We start from the raw sequence: 18,166 nt of genomic DNA, 5'->3' as shown, positions 1-18,166 counted from the left end.
TTTATTAAAAACATTGCATGTCAAGGACTAAGGAAGGTGCTTTAAAAATAAAATTGTATTTAAACATCATGATCCTCAAGTGATGGGTATTATTTTACTTATTTTCTTCATGTGAGAACTGAAGCACTGAGATTCAAGGAAACTGCCTAAACTTATGTATCTAATGAGAAATATTAAGATTCAACCTTTTTTACCTGAAAGTTAAAAACAAAAAACAAAACCCTGTATGTCTACTCTTCTCTTGAAAGGAAATGTCACTTTTGTTTCATTTTTTTTAAATTTCACTCTTCCATAATAAAAATGACAACTCATATGTACACATTCATACAAGGAATGATGAGATATCATGAAAGTTGCCTCTCTATCCAAGATTAGTTGAGTTATACTCAAGAGGTACAATTTTTCCTCTCATATAAATTCTGTCCTATCTTTAAACTGTATCCATTTAGTTAACAAATTTTTACTGAGTGCCTACAATAAGGGGCTATTTTTAGGCCTAGATGTACAAAGAGTTTCTTCCAGAGGTTACATTTTACTGTGGATAGGTAATTTAAAATTAAATGATTATATGATATTCCAATAAGTAAGCACCATGAGGAAAACATAAGTTAGAATAAAAGTGGGGTGAGATGGAGGTATTATTTTGAATGGGTGGTCAATGAAACCTCCCTTTAATAAACAATCTGAGCCGAAACCTGAATGTATACCAGCCATGTAACTCTCTAGATGAACTTTCCAGCATAGTAAAGAGGAGGGCCATGAGGTCTAGATAAACTCACCATGTTTGAGGGTTGGCAAGGGCCCCATAGGAACCCATGTGAGTGGCAGAAGTAGAGGGAGAAGGAAGATCCTTGAGCAATGAGATCAGGGTGAAATTCAGCCGTGTCATGGGTAGTATGGAAACCATTATAAGGACTTGGGGTTTTATCTAAGTACAATGAGAAGCCATTGAAAGGTTGAGAATAGTGGTGCCATCTACTGCCATGTTTAAAAGCCCACATTGGTTATTGTGGAAAACAGACTATAGCTGAGTAAGAGCAGAAAGAGGTGTGAGCATGAAGAATAATGATTATCACAATAATCAAATCAAGAAAAAAAAAACAGGAGTTCCCGTCATGGCGCAGTGGTTAACGAATCCGACTAGGAACCATGAGGTTGCGGGTTCGGTCCCTGCCCTTGCTCAGTGGGTTAACGATCCAGCGTTGCCGTGAGCTGTGGTGTAGGTTGCAGACACGGCTCGGATCCCGCGTTGCTGTGGCTCTGGCATAGGCCGGTGGCTACAGCTCCGATTCGACCCCTAGCCTGGGAATCTCCACATGCCGCGGGAGCGGCCCAAGAAATAGCAACAACAACAACAACAACAAAAGACAAAAGACCAAAAAAAAAAAAAAAAAAAAAAAAACAGTGGCTTAGATGTAGAAGTGGTAGAGAAGATAAGATACTATTAGACTTGTTAGGATTTGCTTGGAGATTGTTCTATAGGATCAGTTGTTGGTAGACTAAATGCTCTTTGGATAATGAAATGTCTCTCTAGATTTCACTCTGCTTGATATAATGTAACTTGGAAAAAAATAAAACTCTCCCCATTGTTTATGTAATAAATATATGCTACAAAGTCTTTTACAATAAATATTTATTTTTTAATTTAATATGACACCTCAGTAATTGGATTTTTCCATATTGTATTACAGATATTTTATAACTGCACCTGTGTGGGAACTGCAGCCTCAAAATCAGGAAATTCCTCAGGCATGGTGGGAAGATGTCAGAAAGATAATGGATGTCCTAGAATGTTTCTGTATTTTCTTATCATTTCAGTCATCACGTCCTATACTTTGTCTCTAGGTGGCATACCTGGATACATATTGCTTCTGAGGTAGACACTGATTCTCTCTGCCCCAATTTTAATATAAGACTTACTGTAGTCATCTAGAGCAGTGATTTCAAATTCTACTATGTGGAGTTCTTATAATTCTTTATAGTTCTCTCAGGAAAAATGTCCCACATTCTTGCTCCAATTTTATGTTTTACCACTTCAGGTTTTTATACAAAAATGTAGTTGAATACAGCATATGAGAAGATACTCAGTGTTAATAATCACTTTGTTAGGGAAGTGCAAATCAAAACCACAATGAGATGCCAATTTACACCCACTGGGATGTCTATCATCAAAAACAAAACCAAAACTAATTAGTGTTGGTGAGGACTAGAGAAATTGGAACCCTTGTACATTGTGGGTGAGAATGTAAAATGGTACAGCCACAGTGGAAAACAGCTTGGCAGTTCTTCAGTAAGTTAAACACAGAATTACCACATGATGCAGGAATTCCACTCCTCAAAGAAATGAAAATTGGTTCTAAGATAAATCCTTCCCAATGAGTGTTCACAGTAGCACTCTCAAACGGTGGAAATAATGCAAATGCCTGTCATCCACTGAATGGATAAACAAAATGTGGTATATCCATACAATGGAATATTACTAAGCCATGAAAAAGAATAAATCACTGATACACTCTGTAACAATGGATGAGACTCAGAAATCTTTAAGTGAAAGAAGTTAGATGCAAAAGGCCACATAATATATGATTCTATATATATACAAAACACCGAGTGTAGGCAAATTCATAGAGACAGAGAAGACTAGTGTTTCCAGGCGCTATGAGAGGCAGGAGGAGGGGAGGAAGACAGGGAAGTGACTGTTTAGTGGGTAAGATTTCCTCTTTGGATGATAAAAATAGAACTAGACAATACTAATGCTTGCATAACATTTGTTTGCATTTGGTAAATGTACCAAATGCAACTGTATTATACATTTTAAAATGGAAAAAATATAACTTTTATATTATGAAAATTTTACTAAAATTAGAGATAAATATATAAATTTAAAAGTTGGTTGAATAGAAATTTTTCTATTATAACTTATGCTTGTACATTTTTATTGGCTTTCCTAAAATAGACCTCTATAAAATATACACATAAATTCAACATTTAAAATATTAGTTTTGTAACAAGTATTTTTAATGATAAAATTTTCCTCCTTATTGAATTAGTGTTGTAAATATTACTGTTATACTACAGATCAAAATCACCTAAAGATATAAAAAATTTTAATAAAATTATTAAACATGAAAAGTCAAATTTTTACTGGAAACCAATCTTTTGAGATGGATTTGGTGATTTTAAATTAATTCACACAACCAAGGATGAATATTAAGTTTTTCTAAAATGAAACTAATAAAAATATTATATACATCTTTAATTTCCCACAATTAATATGGAAATCAATTAGGAAAGATCAACAGAAAATGAGACCTAACATCCACAAATCTGTTTTTCTTAAGAAGGATTATGGAGAACATGAGCTGTTGATGTTTTTCAGATGGGAGCTTGGGTTTGAGGGGAAAGCATGGCCCCAGAGTTTTCAGACCAGGATAGTTCTTCATGGGTACTTATTTCTTCAACATTTCCTTATATTGTACCAAGTCACCTGGGCCAAGGAAATAATTAGGCTTCTAGAGGAAGAAATTTCCTCACCACATTTCCTCACCTCACCCCATGAAATGAACCACATTTTGATGTCAGAAGAAAATGTCCTTTGCTTTAAAGAGAAAAGTTGTGATTTTTTACCTGTTTTAAAGCAGAGGTCGGAGTTCCTGTCGTGGCTCAGTGGTTAACGAATCTGACTAGGAACCATGAGGTTGCAGGTTCAATCCCTGGCCTTGCTCAGTGGGTTAAGGATCCGGCGTTGCCATGAGCTGTGATGTGGGTTGCAGACACGGCTTGGATCCCATGTTTCTGTGGCTGTGGCGTAGCCTGGTGGCAACAGCTCTGATTCGACCCCTAGCCTGGGAACCTCAATATGCCACAGGAGTGGCCCAAGAAATGGCAAAAAGACAAAAAAAAAAAAAAAAAAGCAGAGGTTAAATGATTTTATACATATGAAGAACTTACTACCATGGTTAATATTCAGTGGTTATTGCATTTAATCATGATTATCAATTTTTTTTTTCTTTTTAGGGCCAAAGTTGCAGAATATGGAAGTTCCCAGGCTAGAGGTCGAATCAGAGCTACAACTGCTGGCCTACACCACAGCAACACCAGATCTGAGCTGTGTCTGTGACCTACACTAGATACTTAACTCACTGAAAAAGGCCAGGGATCAAACCTGCATCCTGATGGATACTAGTTTAGCTCATTACTGCTGAGCCACAACAGGAACTTCCATGATTATTACTATTAAAATCTATAGGCAATCCATCAGTTTAAGCTCTGCAGTCATACTAAGGATGTTCTTGTTATTTTAGATATTCTTGTATTTGGCTGGTAAATTCAGGTCCTTACTATTTGGCAAGAACACTTGGTATGCCACAGTGATTCTGATTGTATCAACTTGTATCAGAATGGTCCTGTGTTTTAGAGCAAAACTCACAAAAACTAGTTACAGATTACTAATCCCTTATTGTGTCTCATATTCTTACAAATTTTTAGATTTTTTTCTGTGAATCTTTGTTACTTTACTGACTAAAACTGACTTTATTCCAAACCATTTGAATACGTCATGTAAGAGTGATTTACGTTTTAGAAATATTGACTATAAACTCCTTGATGCATAGCCTATAACGGAAGACGGCTTTTTTTTTTTTTTTTTTTTGGCTTTTTGGCTTTTTGCCTTTTTCTAGGGCTGCACCTGAGGCATATGGAGGTTCCCAGGCTAGGGGTCTAATCGGAGCTGTAGCTGCCAGCCTATGCCAGAGCCACAGCAATGCGGGATCCAAGCCACATCTGCAACCTACACCACAGCTCACAGCACAGCTCAGCTCACAGCAACACCAGATTCTTAACCCACTGAGCAAGGCCAGGGATCGAACCTGCAACCTCATGGTTCTTAGTCAGATTCGTTAACCACTGAGCCACAACGGGAACTCCTGGAAGACGGCTTTTAACATAACTTGCTTTCCCTAAGCTAGGACACTGACGGGTTCTCCGTAAGAGCTACTTGAATTCTAATCATTTAATGTATGTTCAGTAGATTATCATTGACATTACTATTGGCTTTAATGTATTATTCTTTTTTTTAAATAATGCTTTTGTTGTTTGTAGGTGCATTAAGCCACAACTTAAGTCTTTTGCCCTGGGTATCTACACCTTAGCAGTAAGAGTTCTTGGTAAGTATAGTCTGCTTTAATTATGGTAGTCATCACAAGTATATATTTTATCATGCTAATTATATTTTTATAGTGGATTTATAATGTTTTTTCAATTTCTGTTGTACAGCAAAGTGACCCAGATATACATATAAATACATTCTTTTTCTCATATTATCTTCCATCATGTTCCATCACAAGTGATTGGATATAGTTCCCTGTGCTATACAGTAGGACCTCATTGCTTACTCCAAATGCAATAGTTTGCATCTACTAACCCCAAACTCCCAGTCTATCACAAGTGTATTCTGAATATTTTTCTAAATATCTTTACAGAATTTTCACACGTAAATAAATAAGTGGCAGATCCCCATTTTTTCATTAATTTTCCTATGTACTTTATTTCTTCCTTCCCTCTCTCCTTGCCCTGACTACTTACTGTCTTCCCTTTTTCAAAAGTTTATTGAGAACCAATTTTATATCCATAATAAAGTGATTTTATAACAGTAATGACTTTTTTTTTAAACAATCTTGTCTCTTTCCATACTGGTCTACTGTAAAAAAAAATCCATTGCTATTATGAAAAAGCTGAGAGGAAAGCAAAAAATGAATCAGGAAGAAAAGATGAAATCTAAATGTAATTTTTTTTGGTTTTTAAATGGAAGGAATTCTAGGATATATCATTGGTAGAAAGATAAGATCATTCAAACAATCAAAGCAGTACGGATTTGAGTTTGTGATTTTTTAAACATAACTGGAATTTTTCTTCAACTACCAAATTTATCAATATCCATTAGTTATAACTCATGGAAAATAGTGAATAAATCCCATGAGGTTTTGTCCTTACAGAGTTTATATTCTTAAGAAAAATGAAACCATTGTAAATGTTCCTCTGAAATTTGACAGAACTACCTGAAAGAAAAACAAATTCAGACCTTCAAATAAATATGATAACTCTTGATATTAATGATAACTCGATATTAAAATGGATATACATGAGGATACAATTTTTTTTTTTTTTTTTTTTTTTTTTTTTGCTTTCTAGGGATACTCCTACAGCAAGCATATGGAAGTTCCTGGGCTAGGGGTCAAATCAGACCTACAGCTGCTGGCCTACACCACAGTCACAGCCACAGGAAGGCCAGGGATCAAACCCACATCCTCATGGATACTAGTTGGATTTGTTTCCCCTGTGCCACAATGGGAACTCCCAATAGAATTTTGATAAAATAAAGAAAACAACAAAAATGGAGGTGTATGCCATTGTGTCTGGCTCTAAATCTACAAAATCAAACAGAGGTTATCTAGAAAAAAAAGTTACTGAGCCTAAAGTACATCCCTTGTTGGAATTAGTCTATCTACCTCCCTTTAGGAACAAAGATGTACACCACAGCATGAAAAAGATCCCAAGTAAAAGAAAATATGCTTAATACTGTAAGGTATCACTTATATTGGAATCTAAAAATATAACAAACTAGTGAATATAACTTTAAAAAAGCAAACCCACAGATATAGAGAATGAACTAGTTGGTAGTTACCAGTGGGGAGAGGCAGGGAGGGGAAACATAGGGGTGAGGAAATGGAAGATACAAACTACTAGGTGTACGGTAGGCTCAAGAATGCATTATACAACATGGGGAATATAGTCAATATTTTGTAAATACTGTAAATGGAAAGTAACCTTTAAAAGTTATATAAAAATAAAAAATTGAAAATGACAAATATATCATAAAGCAAATGACAAACTGTCAACAATTTTTCTTCATTCCATATAACAGACAAGTGACTGATATCCTTATTATAAAGAGAATTCCTAAGTATAGAGAACAATAAGATCAACACCCTAAGAGAAAAGTGGGTAAAAGTTATAAACAACCATTTTACGGAAAAATAAATGTAAATACCTCAATATATAAAAAGGTGGTGAAGGTCCCTCATAATAAGAAAAGTACAAATTAAAACTATGCTACATTATTAATTCATATTGCCCAGATTGGCAAACTACCAAATGTTGTTTGTCCTGTACTACAATACAGATAGAAAATAGATACACTTATATATTATTGTTGAGAAAATTATACTATTTCTGGGAAGGAATATTTGGCAATAACAAAATTATATACAGATTTTTATCTTTTGACCTAGCAGCCTCACTTCTAGGACTTGATGCCAAAAATTTGCTAGGAAAATATGGAGTTTAATCTTATGGATGTTCAATCATTGTGGCATTATTTACAATAGTGCCATTGCAAGCAGTCTAAATGTCCTTCAGTATGATTCCGGCTAAATAAACTATAGTAGTAGAATACTATGCAGCTATAAGAACAAATGGGGAAAAATCTCTGTCTCCAAGTTTATTAGTCAATACTTGCTGTCATAACAAACACCATGGATTAAGGGCCTTAAGCAACACAAAAGTTATTTTCTCATAGTTCTGAAGGCTGCAAAGTCCAAGATCAGTGTGCCAACAGGGTTGGTCTCTGGTGAGACCTCTCTTCATAATTTGTATACAACCTTCTTCACACTGTGCATTCATATGACACTTCCTCTGTGTACATAAGGTAAAAGAGAGAGAAGGATCTTTGGTGTCTCTTCTTATAAGGACACAGGCCCATCAGATTAGGGCCCCACCATTATCACCTCATTTGACCTTAGTTGTCTCCTTGATTACTTTGTTTCCACATGCAATTACATTAGGGGTTAGGGCTTTAACATGAATTTTGGAGGGACCTAATTTATATCAACTGATCTCTAAGATATGCTGTTAAGTGAAGAAAGCAAAATGCTCATATAAAAAAAAAAAAGCCATGGAAATATAAACTAAAAACTAATCATCTTTTTTTTTTAAAAAAAAGGTTACCTGTTAGGGAAGAAAGGAAAGAGGGGAGAGAGGAGGATGGAATGAGACTTTGTAAATGCAACTATTGTATAATTTTTAATTTGAAACCATGCACAGATTTTATATAATTTAAAATGATTAAAAGAACCAAAGAAATTCTTAAAAACAACTCCAAAGAGTGTATTATATAGATGACATCTTTTCATGTGTTTTTTGGCCATCCACATGTCTTCTTTGGAGAATCGTCTGTTTAGATTTTCTGTCAATTTTTTGATGGGATTGTTTGGTTTTTGGTATTGAGCAGTAGGAGGGGGATCTGAGAAGTAAGAGGTGGATCTGAGAAAATGTTGCTGTTGTTTATGGCAGAGAGTGTTTGGCCTATGTTTTCCTTTAGGAGTTTTACAGTATCTTGTCTTATATCTAGGTCTTTAATTCATTTTGAGTTTATTTTAGTGTATGGTGTTAGGGAGTGTTCTAATTTCATTCTTTTACATATGGCTGTCCAGTTTTCCCAGCACCCCTTACTGAACAAGCTGTCTTTTCTCCACTGTATATTCTTGCCTCCTTTGTCATAGATTAGTTGGCTGTAGATGCATGGGTTTAATTCTGGGCTTTCTATCCTGTTCCACTGATCTATTTTCTGGGAAACTTTCAAAAAGATATCCTACTCCAGAAGACAAAGAGGAGGCCACATCAAGAGGTAGGAGGGGTGATTACATGATATAACAAACCCCATAACTCCCAGGTAGGAAACCCCACAGACGGGAAAGTAACTGTATCACAGAGACTCACCTACAGGAGTGAGAGTTCTGAACCCCATTTCAAGTCCCCACTCCTGGGGATCTGGCAGTCGGAGAAAGAGCCCCCAGAGCATCTGGCATTGAAGGCCACTGGGCCTTGTGCACAGGAGCTCCACAGGACTGGGGGAAATGGAGACCTCATTCTTAAAAGGTGCACACAGACTTTCATGTACACTGGGTCCCAGGGCAAAGCAAAGTTGCCATAGGAATCTGGGTCAGACCTGACTGCAGTTCTTAGAGGACTGCCCCAGAAAACAGGGGTGAATGTGGCTTGTTGTGGGGGAAGGGCATTGGAAGCAAAACTCTGGAAAATATTCATCAGCATGCCTTTCTCTGGAGGTGGCCATTTTGGGAAAATCTGGCCCCACCAATCAGTGTTGAGAAGCCCCAGGCCTAACAACAATCCAGGTGGGATCACAGCCCCACCCATCAGTAAACAGGCTTCCTAAAGACCCCCCAGGCACAAAGCTGCCTCTAATCTCACCCAGAAACAAAGCCCTACTGCCCAGAGGGACAGGAATCAGCTCCATCTACCAGTGGGCAGATATCAGTCCCTCCCATCAGGACGCCTACAGCAAGCCCCTATAATGACTTCAGCCACAAGGGGGGCAGAAGCCAGAAGTAAGAAAGGCTACAACTCTATCTGTAAAAAGGTCACCACACAAAAAACCTATAAAAACGAAGACAAAGAACAATAAATCAGAGAAGGGAGAAGAAAAAAACCCAGAAAAACAGCTAAGTGATCAGGAGATTCTCAGCCTCCATGAAAAAGACTTTAGACTGTTGATGCTGAAGATGATGCTGAAGATGGTGTAGCAACAAAAACAAATACAAAACAGTTAATAAAATGGCAATAAGAACATTCATATCAATAATTACCTTAAATGTTAATGGACTAAATGCCCCAACCAAAAGACACAGACTGGCTGAATGGATACAAAAACAAGATCCATATATATGTTGTCTTCAAGAGACCCACTTCACTTCTAGGGACACATACAAATTGAAAGTGAGAGAATGGAAGAAAATATTCCATGCAAAAGGGAATCAAAAGAAAGCTGGAGTAGTAATACTCACATCAGACAAAATAGACTTTAAAATGAAGACTATTTTAAGGGACAAGGAAGGTCACTACATAGTGATCAAAGGATCAATCCAAGAAGAAGATATAACAATTTTAAAAATCTACACACCCAACATAGGTTCACCACAATATATAAGGCAACTGCTAACAACCATAAAAGGAAAAATTGACAATAACGCAATAATAGTGTGGGGCTTTAACACTCCACTTACATCAATGGACAGATCATCCAGACAGAAAATCAATAAGGAAACACAGGCCCTGAATGATGCATTAGACCAGATGGACTTAATAGATATCTATAGGACATTCCATCCAAAAGCAACAGAATACACATTCTTCTCAAGTGCACATGGAATATTCTCTAAGATTGATCACATTCTTTTTTTTTTTTTTTTTTTGGTCTTTTTGCTATTTCTTGGGCTGCTCCCACGGCATATGGAGATTCCCAGGCTAGGGGTCAAATCGGAGCTGTAGCCACTGGCCTACGCCAGAGCCACAGCAACACGGGATCCGAGCCGCATGTGCAACCTACACCACAGCCCACGGCAACGCCGTATCGTTAACCCACTGAGCAAGGGCAGGGACCGAACCCGCAACCTCATGGTTCCTAGTCGGATTCGTTAACCACTGTGCCACGATGGGAACTCCAGATTGATCACATTCTGGGCTACAAATCCAACCTCGGTAACTCTAAGAAAATTGAAATCATTTCAAGCATCTTTTCTGACCACAACGCTATATGACTAGAAATCAACAAGAAAAAAAATTGCAAAAAACACAAACACGTGGAGACTCAACAACATGCTACTAAACAACCAATGGATCACTGAAGAAATCAAAGAGGAAATTTAAAAATACCTAGCAGCAAATGACAATGAAGATACAATACTCCAAAACCTATGGGATGCAGCAAAAGCCATTCTAAGAAGAAAGTTCACAAGCCCACCTCAGGAAACAAGAAAAAGCTCAAATAAACAAGCTAACTTTACATCTAAAGCATCTAGAGAAGAACAGACAAGACCTAAAGTTAGTAGAAGGAAAGAAATCATAAAGATCAGAGCAGAAATCAATGAAATAGAAGCAAAGAAAACCACAGAAAAGATCAATGAAATGAAAAGCTGGTTCTTTGAAAAGATCAACAAAATTGATAAACCCTTAGCCAGACTTACCAAGAAAAAGAGTGAGAGGACTCAAATCAATAAAATTAGAAACGAAAAATGAGAAGTAACAACAGACATCACAGAAATACAAAGGATCATAAGAGACTACTATATGCCAATAAAATGGAAAACCTAGAAGAAATGGACAAATTCTTAGTAAAGTACAATCTTCCAAGACTAAACCAAAATGAAATAGAAAAAATGAATGGACCAATCACAAGTACTGAAATTGAAACTGTGATTAAAAAACTGCCAACAAACAAAAGTCCAGGACCAGATGGCTTCACAGGCGAATTCTATCAAACATTTAGAGAAGAGCTAACACCTCTCCTTCTGAAACTATTTCAAAAAATTGCAGAGGAAGGGATTCTCCCAAACTCATTCTATGAGGCCACCATCACCCTGATATCAAAACCAGAAAAAGATACCACACACAAACACAAAAATTATGGGCCAATTTCACTGATGAACATAGATCCAACAATCCTCAACAAAATACTAGCAAACCAAATCCAACAACACATTCAAAGGATTGTACATCATGATCAAGTGGGATTTATCCCAGGGATGCAAGGATACTTCAATAACCACAAATCAATCAGTGTGGTACACCACATTAACAAACTGAGGAATAAAAATCACATGGTCCTCTCAATAGATGCAGAAAAAGCCTTTGACAATATCCAACACCAATTTCTGATAAAAACCCTTCAGAAAGTGGGCATAGAGGGAAACTACCTCAAAATAATAATGACCATATATGACAAACCCACAGCTAACATCATTCTCAATGGTGAAAAGCTGAAAAAATTCCTGCTGAGATCAGGAACGAGATAAGGATGTCTGCTCTTGCCACTACTGTTCAACATAGTTTTGGAAGTCCTAGCCACAGCAATCAGAGAAGTAAAAGAAATAAAAGGAATCCAGATTGGAAAGGAAGAAGTAAAATATCCCTATTTGCAGATGACATGATACTATACCTAGAGAATCCTAAAGACTCTACCAGAAGACTGTTAGAGCTTATCAATGAATCTGACAAAGTCACAGGATACAAAATCAATACACAGAAATCGACTGCATTTCTATGCACTAACAATGAAAGAGCAGAAAGAGAAATTAGGGATGCAATCCCATTTACCATCACATTAAAAAGAATAAAATACCTAGGAGAAATCCTACCTCAAGAGACAAAAGTCTTGTACGCTGAAAACTATAAGACACTGATGAAAGAAATCAAAGATGACACAAATAGATGGAAAGATATACCATGCTCTTGGATTGGAAGAGTCAATATAATCAAAATGCTTATACTACACAAGGCAATCTACAGATTCAATGCAATCACTATCAAATTACCAAGGACATTTTTCACAGAACTTGAACAAAATATTTTAAAATTTGTTTGAATGCACAAAAGACCCAAAATAGCCAAAGACATCCTGAAAAAGAAAAATGGAGCTGGAGTAATCAGGCTCTCTGACTTCAAAGTAACAGTCATCAAAACCGTATCATTATTCTTCAAATTGAAAAAGGGGAAGAATTGAGCATTTATCCTGCCACTAACTATATTTCAAAGTAATCAAGTACGTAGTCACAGGGGAACATTCTTTTATAGAAAAATTCTAAATAATTGGTACACAACAAATAACACAAGTTTTCAAAAATATGTTTTGCAACCTCATCAACATTTGCTAAAAGCAAAAGGTGAAGATTGATTAAAACAAAAAAAACACTTCACAATGGAGGACATAGCCTGAGCATCGGAGCCATTTCAACATTACTAAGAGTGGCAGGTAAGCAGTATGAGACTCCTGCCAAGACACAAAGAACTGCCTGTTCCTTGTTCCTGCCTTAGTCCATATAAGAGCTAACTGCCAGATTATTCAGAAAGTGAAGGAGAGGAGAACAAATTAAACAACACAGAGAAGAGCAACAATTAAATACAAGCTGTGGCAAATGACTTTCCTCAAAATCATTAGTATGAAAAAAAAAAAGTTGGGGAAGAAGCTGATATAAAGAGTCATCAACTAAATGTAATGTGTTTACCAGGTTTAAATCCTGATGAGAATGAACCAATTCTAAAACAGTGCCTTGAAGACATTCAGAAAAGTTTGAATATAGACTTTCGAGAGGATTAAAGAATTATTACAAAATGTGTCATGTGTCAAATGGCATAGTGACATGTTTAAAAAATGTCATCAGTTAGAGATGTGTTTTGAAATATGTTTAAGGAGAATGATATGATACCTGAGAAATCTCAAAATATCACCACCTCCCCATAAAAAAAAAAAAAAAGGTTTCTGGATGGAGATTGGGTGGGTTGCAGGGTTAGAGAGAAAGGACAAAGGAACAACAAATATTAATAATTGTTAATGTTAGTGATGGTGCATGAGGTTTCATTATGTCATCCTCTCTAATTTTTTGAAGGTTTGAAAATTTGCCATTATGAAAATTTTAACACATAGAAGGTGGCAAGTATTTGAATCTTGAGGATCATCTTCACATTATTAAGAGCACTGTAAAGTTATCACCTACGTGTTTTTTTAAATGGCAAACAATCTATTTAACTAGACAATGTATATAGATAGGAACTTTAAGACACCAAATAACCCAAATTGACTATTAGATATCTTTTATTTATCTTCTTGTTTATTGGATTTTATGCAAAATAGGGTCAGAGAGTTCTTTCCTGAGTCTAGGATCTTTCTCTTCCTGGTACATAGGGAGAGACACTTGCAAATAATTTCCTTTGTAAATGTGTTTTCCTTACAATTGGGAAACATATGCTTTGTCTTTGGAGCTTCTACTTTTGTCTTCTGTTTCTCAAAATAATCAGCTCAAAATAATCTTTAAACCAGAGGCATATTTTGGGGTGGCATATTCTGGGTCTCCCACAGATGCCCCGTTATCTCCAAATCAGTAGTTTTTGGAATGAGTGTGGTTCCCGATAATCATTTGTTATAGGCTAACCAAAAAGATATACATCTATTTTATAATAGCAATTATGTGTTTTTTTTCTCACAGCAGGAATCCCATCTCCTGTATATTTTGGAGTTTTGATTGATACTTCATGCCTCAAGTGGGGATTTAAAAGATGTGGAAGTAGAGGAGCCTGCAGATTATATGACTCAAATGCTTTCAGGTATCATATCAAACTCATTCCCTCATCGCACTGCTATCACATCCCAAGTTTGCACAAAGCAATATGCACTAGTAATCTTTATGTATTTTCATTGCTCATAAGGATAAGTATAGTCTGATCAAAAAGGGTGTTCTGTTTTATAGAAAAATTTTACTACTATTTGATTATTTTGCTATATTTTTCCTTTTAATCTTGACTCCCATTTTAAATGCATAATCATTTTTTTAAAACGACATAAAATTTTAGAATAGATTAGAATTTTGAAAGTTTATGCACACAAGTGAGTAATTCTCTGAAACTCAGAAGCATTGAAATTTAGGTCACATTTGGGGTTTAATTCTATTCTTTTTCAAACTGAGCCAAACTGTCCCATTTACGTCAGATATAATCCCCCTGGGCAAGAGTTGGATTTGGCTCTGAATCTGTCCGGCTTTTATTGCCAAACTAATGTTCAATTATTCCAGTACTTGAAATGCATAAAAGTAAAAGGTTTTCTGTGTGTGTGTGAGTGTGTATGGGGCTCAGGGGCATGGTTTTTCACTATAGTATCATTCAATTCAATTCATCAAACATTTAGTCCCCTTATTGCTTAAAGCAAAGCTTCAATGACTTAAAAAGCAAGGATTTTTTTTTTTAATTTACAATCTGAGTATTCTCTAGGGAAATAAACTTGGTGCTGAACCATGTAAGTTGGAAGTTGGATGTGAATTGAGCCGACATTCTCAAATATGTGTTTGATTTAATAGGCTTTGCTGTTATGTGAGAAATTTATTTTGGTCTTTGAAAGGGACCTCATCTATGAGTAGAATGGGCACTTTATTCACATTTCCTAAGGCTGTATTTTAACGTAAAGACAATGTTACTCAATCAGAGATATGAGTGTACGAACAAGGTAACCAGTGTGAATCATTCAACCTGCACTTTCAAATCTTCCTGTCTTACAATAGAATGTAGAACTAAAGGCTTCTCATGGAAGAAATGGTTTAAAGCTCTGGTTTGTTCTTAAGTCAGTCTACTCTACTGAGAGTTCCATTTCCCCTTAACATTGATTCTTGCAGTTTTTCTGTAGAAATGCCTTTGGGCAAGGGTAACCACATAATTTATCATTCAAACCCGGATGCTTTTGAGAGTGAAAGAGGGCACTATTAAAAATTACACTAGGACAACACTAGCATAAGCTGGGACTGTTCTGGGAAAACAGGGATGTAGTCACCTGGTCTAAAGGAGTAATTTAGAGAGGATGGAACTGATTATATAATTAGCAGTAACTGCAAATGATGGTACTACTAAAAATACTAGCTTACTGCGTTACTGCCTTCAGTATCTGTCAGATGTTCATAGAAAGGCCTTTTATAGCCACTGAATCTGCATTCTTAAGGAAAACCATCCTCATGATGGTTTTAATGATATTGATTTCATTGATATTGGTATTTTTAGTGATACTGTAACTTTCTTTTCATATTTTATTTGAAGTTGGATAGTTATAATAATTAAGACTGAGATTCTTTCTTCTTCTAGACACATATATCTGGGACTAACCATGATGCTTGGGATAATGTCCATATTCCTAAGTATTGCAGTACTTTTTGCTTTGAAGAAAAATTATGTTTCAAAACACAGAAGCTTCAGAACCAAGAGAGAAAGAACCATGGTGTCTACAAGAATCAGAAAGGAAAACTGTACTACAAGTGACCATTTGCTACAACCCAACTATTGGCCAGGCAAAGAAACTCAGCTCTAGAAAAATGATGACTTGAAACTAGGTTTTCTAACTTCTGAAAATTCTGCAAATTTTAATCAAAAAGGGTTTGAATGTGTAAATTCATTCTCCTTTCAAAAAAATGTCTACTTTGTTTTTGATCCTAGGAATTAGATAATGTACCTGATAACAAATATAATTAATCATGTTATAGAAGATGTAGATGGTAAAGTTAATCTTAAACCATTTAATTTATAAACAACTTCCTTATATTATTTACTCATTTGGCTTAATTTTGCTTTGTGCCATTGATGTATTAGGTCTACTGCTAGTACTCCAACTGTTGCTATAGTTTAATGGCCATGTGTAAAGTAACTTCTAAATAGAGGTATTTGTCTAGGATAAGAGAGCATTTTTTAAAAAATTAAACCACATCTTGGTCTTCTTCAAATATCACCTTAATGATAATATTAGAATGGAGTCAGAACATTTTTCCTACTTTTTTTCTTTTGAAATATAATAATATAGAATGCATAGTAGAAATGATCTTGGGGGATTAGAATTTTGGATTATTAGCTCTTCTGCAATTCACTATATGTACTTTATGTGTGAGATTGTAAGTGACCATAGTTGTAAAGTAATAAAATTAATATTAACATGCTTTACTGTCCTGTGAATTTGATGGAGTAAAAAATAATCTTAAATACAAAATTACCCATATTTTAATGTAGGTGAGCTGCTCCAGGCTTAGGCAGGTAGTGCGGTCCTAAAACATATTTGAAAGTTGAATTTCTGGATGTCGATAATAAACTTAGATGTTCTAATAGGAATGCAGAGTGATGGCTTGAGTGATGGTGTGGTCCCTTTTGATGCTCTCCCTGGCATCTGTCACACAGCCTGAGCATTTCTGGCCATGGTGCTGCCACTGGTCAAGCCTGCCAGATAGCCCTCTGTTTCTTGCAACTGAAAAAGTCAAGCCAAACAGACATTTCCTCTTCATTGGCTTCCTGATCCTGCTCTGACTGGATCTAGTGGGTTCAGCAGTTCACCGTCTTTAATCTTTAGCCCTATTATGTGCTATCTTTTTTTTTTTTCCTTCACTACATCTGCAGAGCAGCCCTCCCAAGAAAAGCAGACTTAGGTAGAGCCCCCTCCCTCCCCAGGGGTGTCTTGGAATTATGTCACAATTCTTTGCAGCCTTTAGAACAGATAGAACACACAGAGAGGTGCTCCCAACAAGGAGTTTTTTTGAGGTATTTCTTGGGAGCCAAAGTCCAACAAAAAGATCCAGCTCAAAAATGCAGTCTCCTTAACACAGTGGAAGGACCAATTAGTGCAAACAAAAGGAACAGTCTCTAAATTTGTCCCTTTTATACCAGTACTGGCACTATGATGAATGGAAAAAACACTAGAGGTGGAAAGCGTGGGGACAGAGAGCAGAGCAAATTTCCTTTAAATACTTGCTTTTTTGAATAGGTGGTGTAAGATTTTAACATATTGTATACTGTTTTTCAACATGAAAATAGACTGTTTTGTTTCCAGCAGACCTACTTCGGACCTGCTGCTGTACTAATTTGTAAGCAGGAATCCTTTTTGTCATCTCACAATCAGTCTTACCCATAACAAATATTTACTGAATGGGTGAGTACACTTGCCGAGAGTTTTCTTTGTAGAGATACAATTAAAATTCAAGTTCCTCTTCCTGTCTCCCACATTCTATATTTTTCAAACCTTTTTGTAGCAATATCCTGAAAAATAACTTCTCTGCAAGTCAATTTCTAAACAGAATCTACCCAATTTACACTTGAATGACTTGAAAAGTAAAAATTATCATAAAGGATATTTACATGATTTTTTTCATAAAAGAAAAATGAAGAGCAAATTTTTATGCAAAACCATTCAACAGTGGAATTATATATACTGAACTCGTATGGTGTATGAGGATATCATTTAGTGGTGAAATGAATTTACTAAAAGGATGTTGATATTTTAGATTATTAGATTCACCTGACAGAAGTAAACAGGCTTTTTTATGCATCAGAAAGCACATCATTATTATTATTATTATTTTTTGACGAACCAAATCCCATTTCAGAGGTCAAAAAAATTCCCTCGGCCTCAGAGCCAAACATTACAGACAAGGGCTAGACAGAAGTGTGGGATCTCACAACTGCTCCACATTCAATGGGATATTTTATTCACTTATTTTACAGTCATGACACAAGGAGATATGTGATCAGCACCTCACAGGAACATCTGACTCACAATAACCTTGAGTAGGTTGATGCTCCAGCA

The 18,166-nt window shown here is 36.0% G+C and overlaps 1 protein-coding gene across 3 annotated transcripts in view; it reads left to right on the top strand.

Annotated features, from left to right (window-relative positions):
* The window catches only part of SLCO1C1 (solute carrier organic anion transporter family member 1C1), an 80,916-nt gene extending 64,384 nt beyond the window's left edge, over positions 1-16,532 (top strand). For 2 of the 3 annotated variants that reach the window (XM_003126445.6, XM_021092255.1), the window contains 4 exons: positions 1,692-1,876; positions 5,101-5,165; positions 14,055-14,172; positions 15,691-16,532. In XM_003126445.6, coding sequence (XP_003126493.4) covers positions 1,692-1,876; positions 5,101-5,165; positions 14,055-14,172; positions 15,691-15,913 — 591 coding nt within the window. In that variant the 3' untranslated portion in view covers positions 15,914-16,532. The remainder of the gene's footprint in view (positions 1-1,691; positions 1,877-5,100; positions 5,166-14,054; positions 14,173-15,690) is intronic. The other variant, XM_021092256.1, reaches the window with a different exon arrangement.

Source organism: Sus scrofa, chromosome 5, assembly GCF_000003025.6.
Source record: "Sus scrofa isolate TJ Tabasco breed Duroc chromosome 5, Sscrofa11.1, whole genome shotgun sequence".
In the NCBI taxonomy this organism is placed as follows: domain Eukaryota; kingdom Metazoa; phylum Chordata; class Mammalia; order Artiodactyla; family Suidae; genus Sus; species Sus scrofa.
Note: the sequence above shows the minus strand (reverse complement) of the source record. Positions and strands in the feature narration are given on the sequence as shown.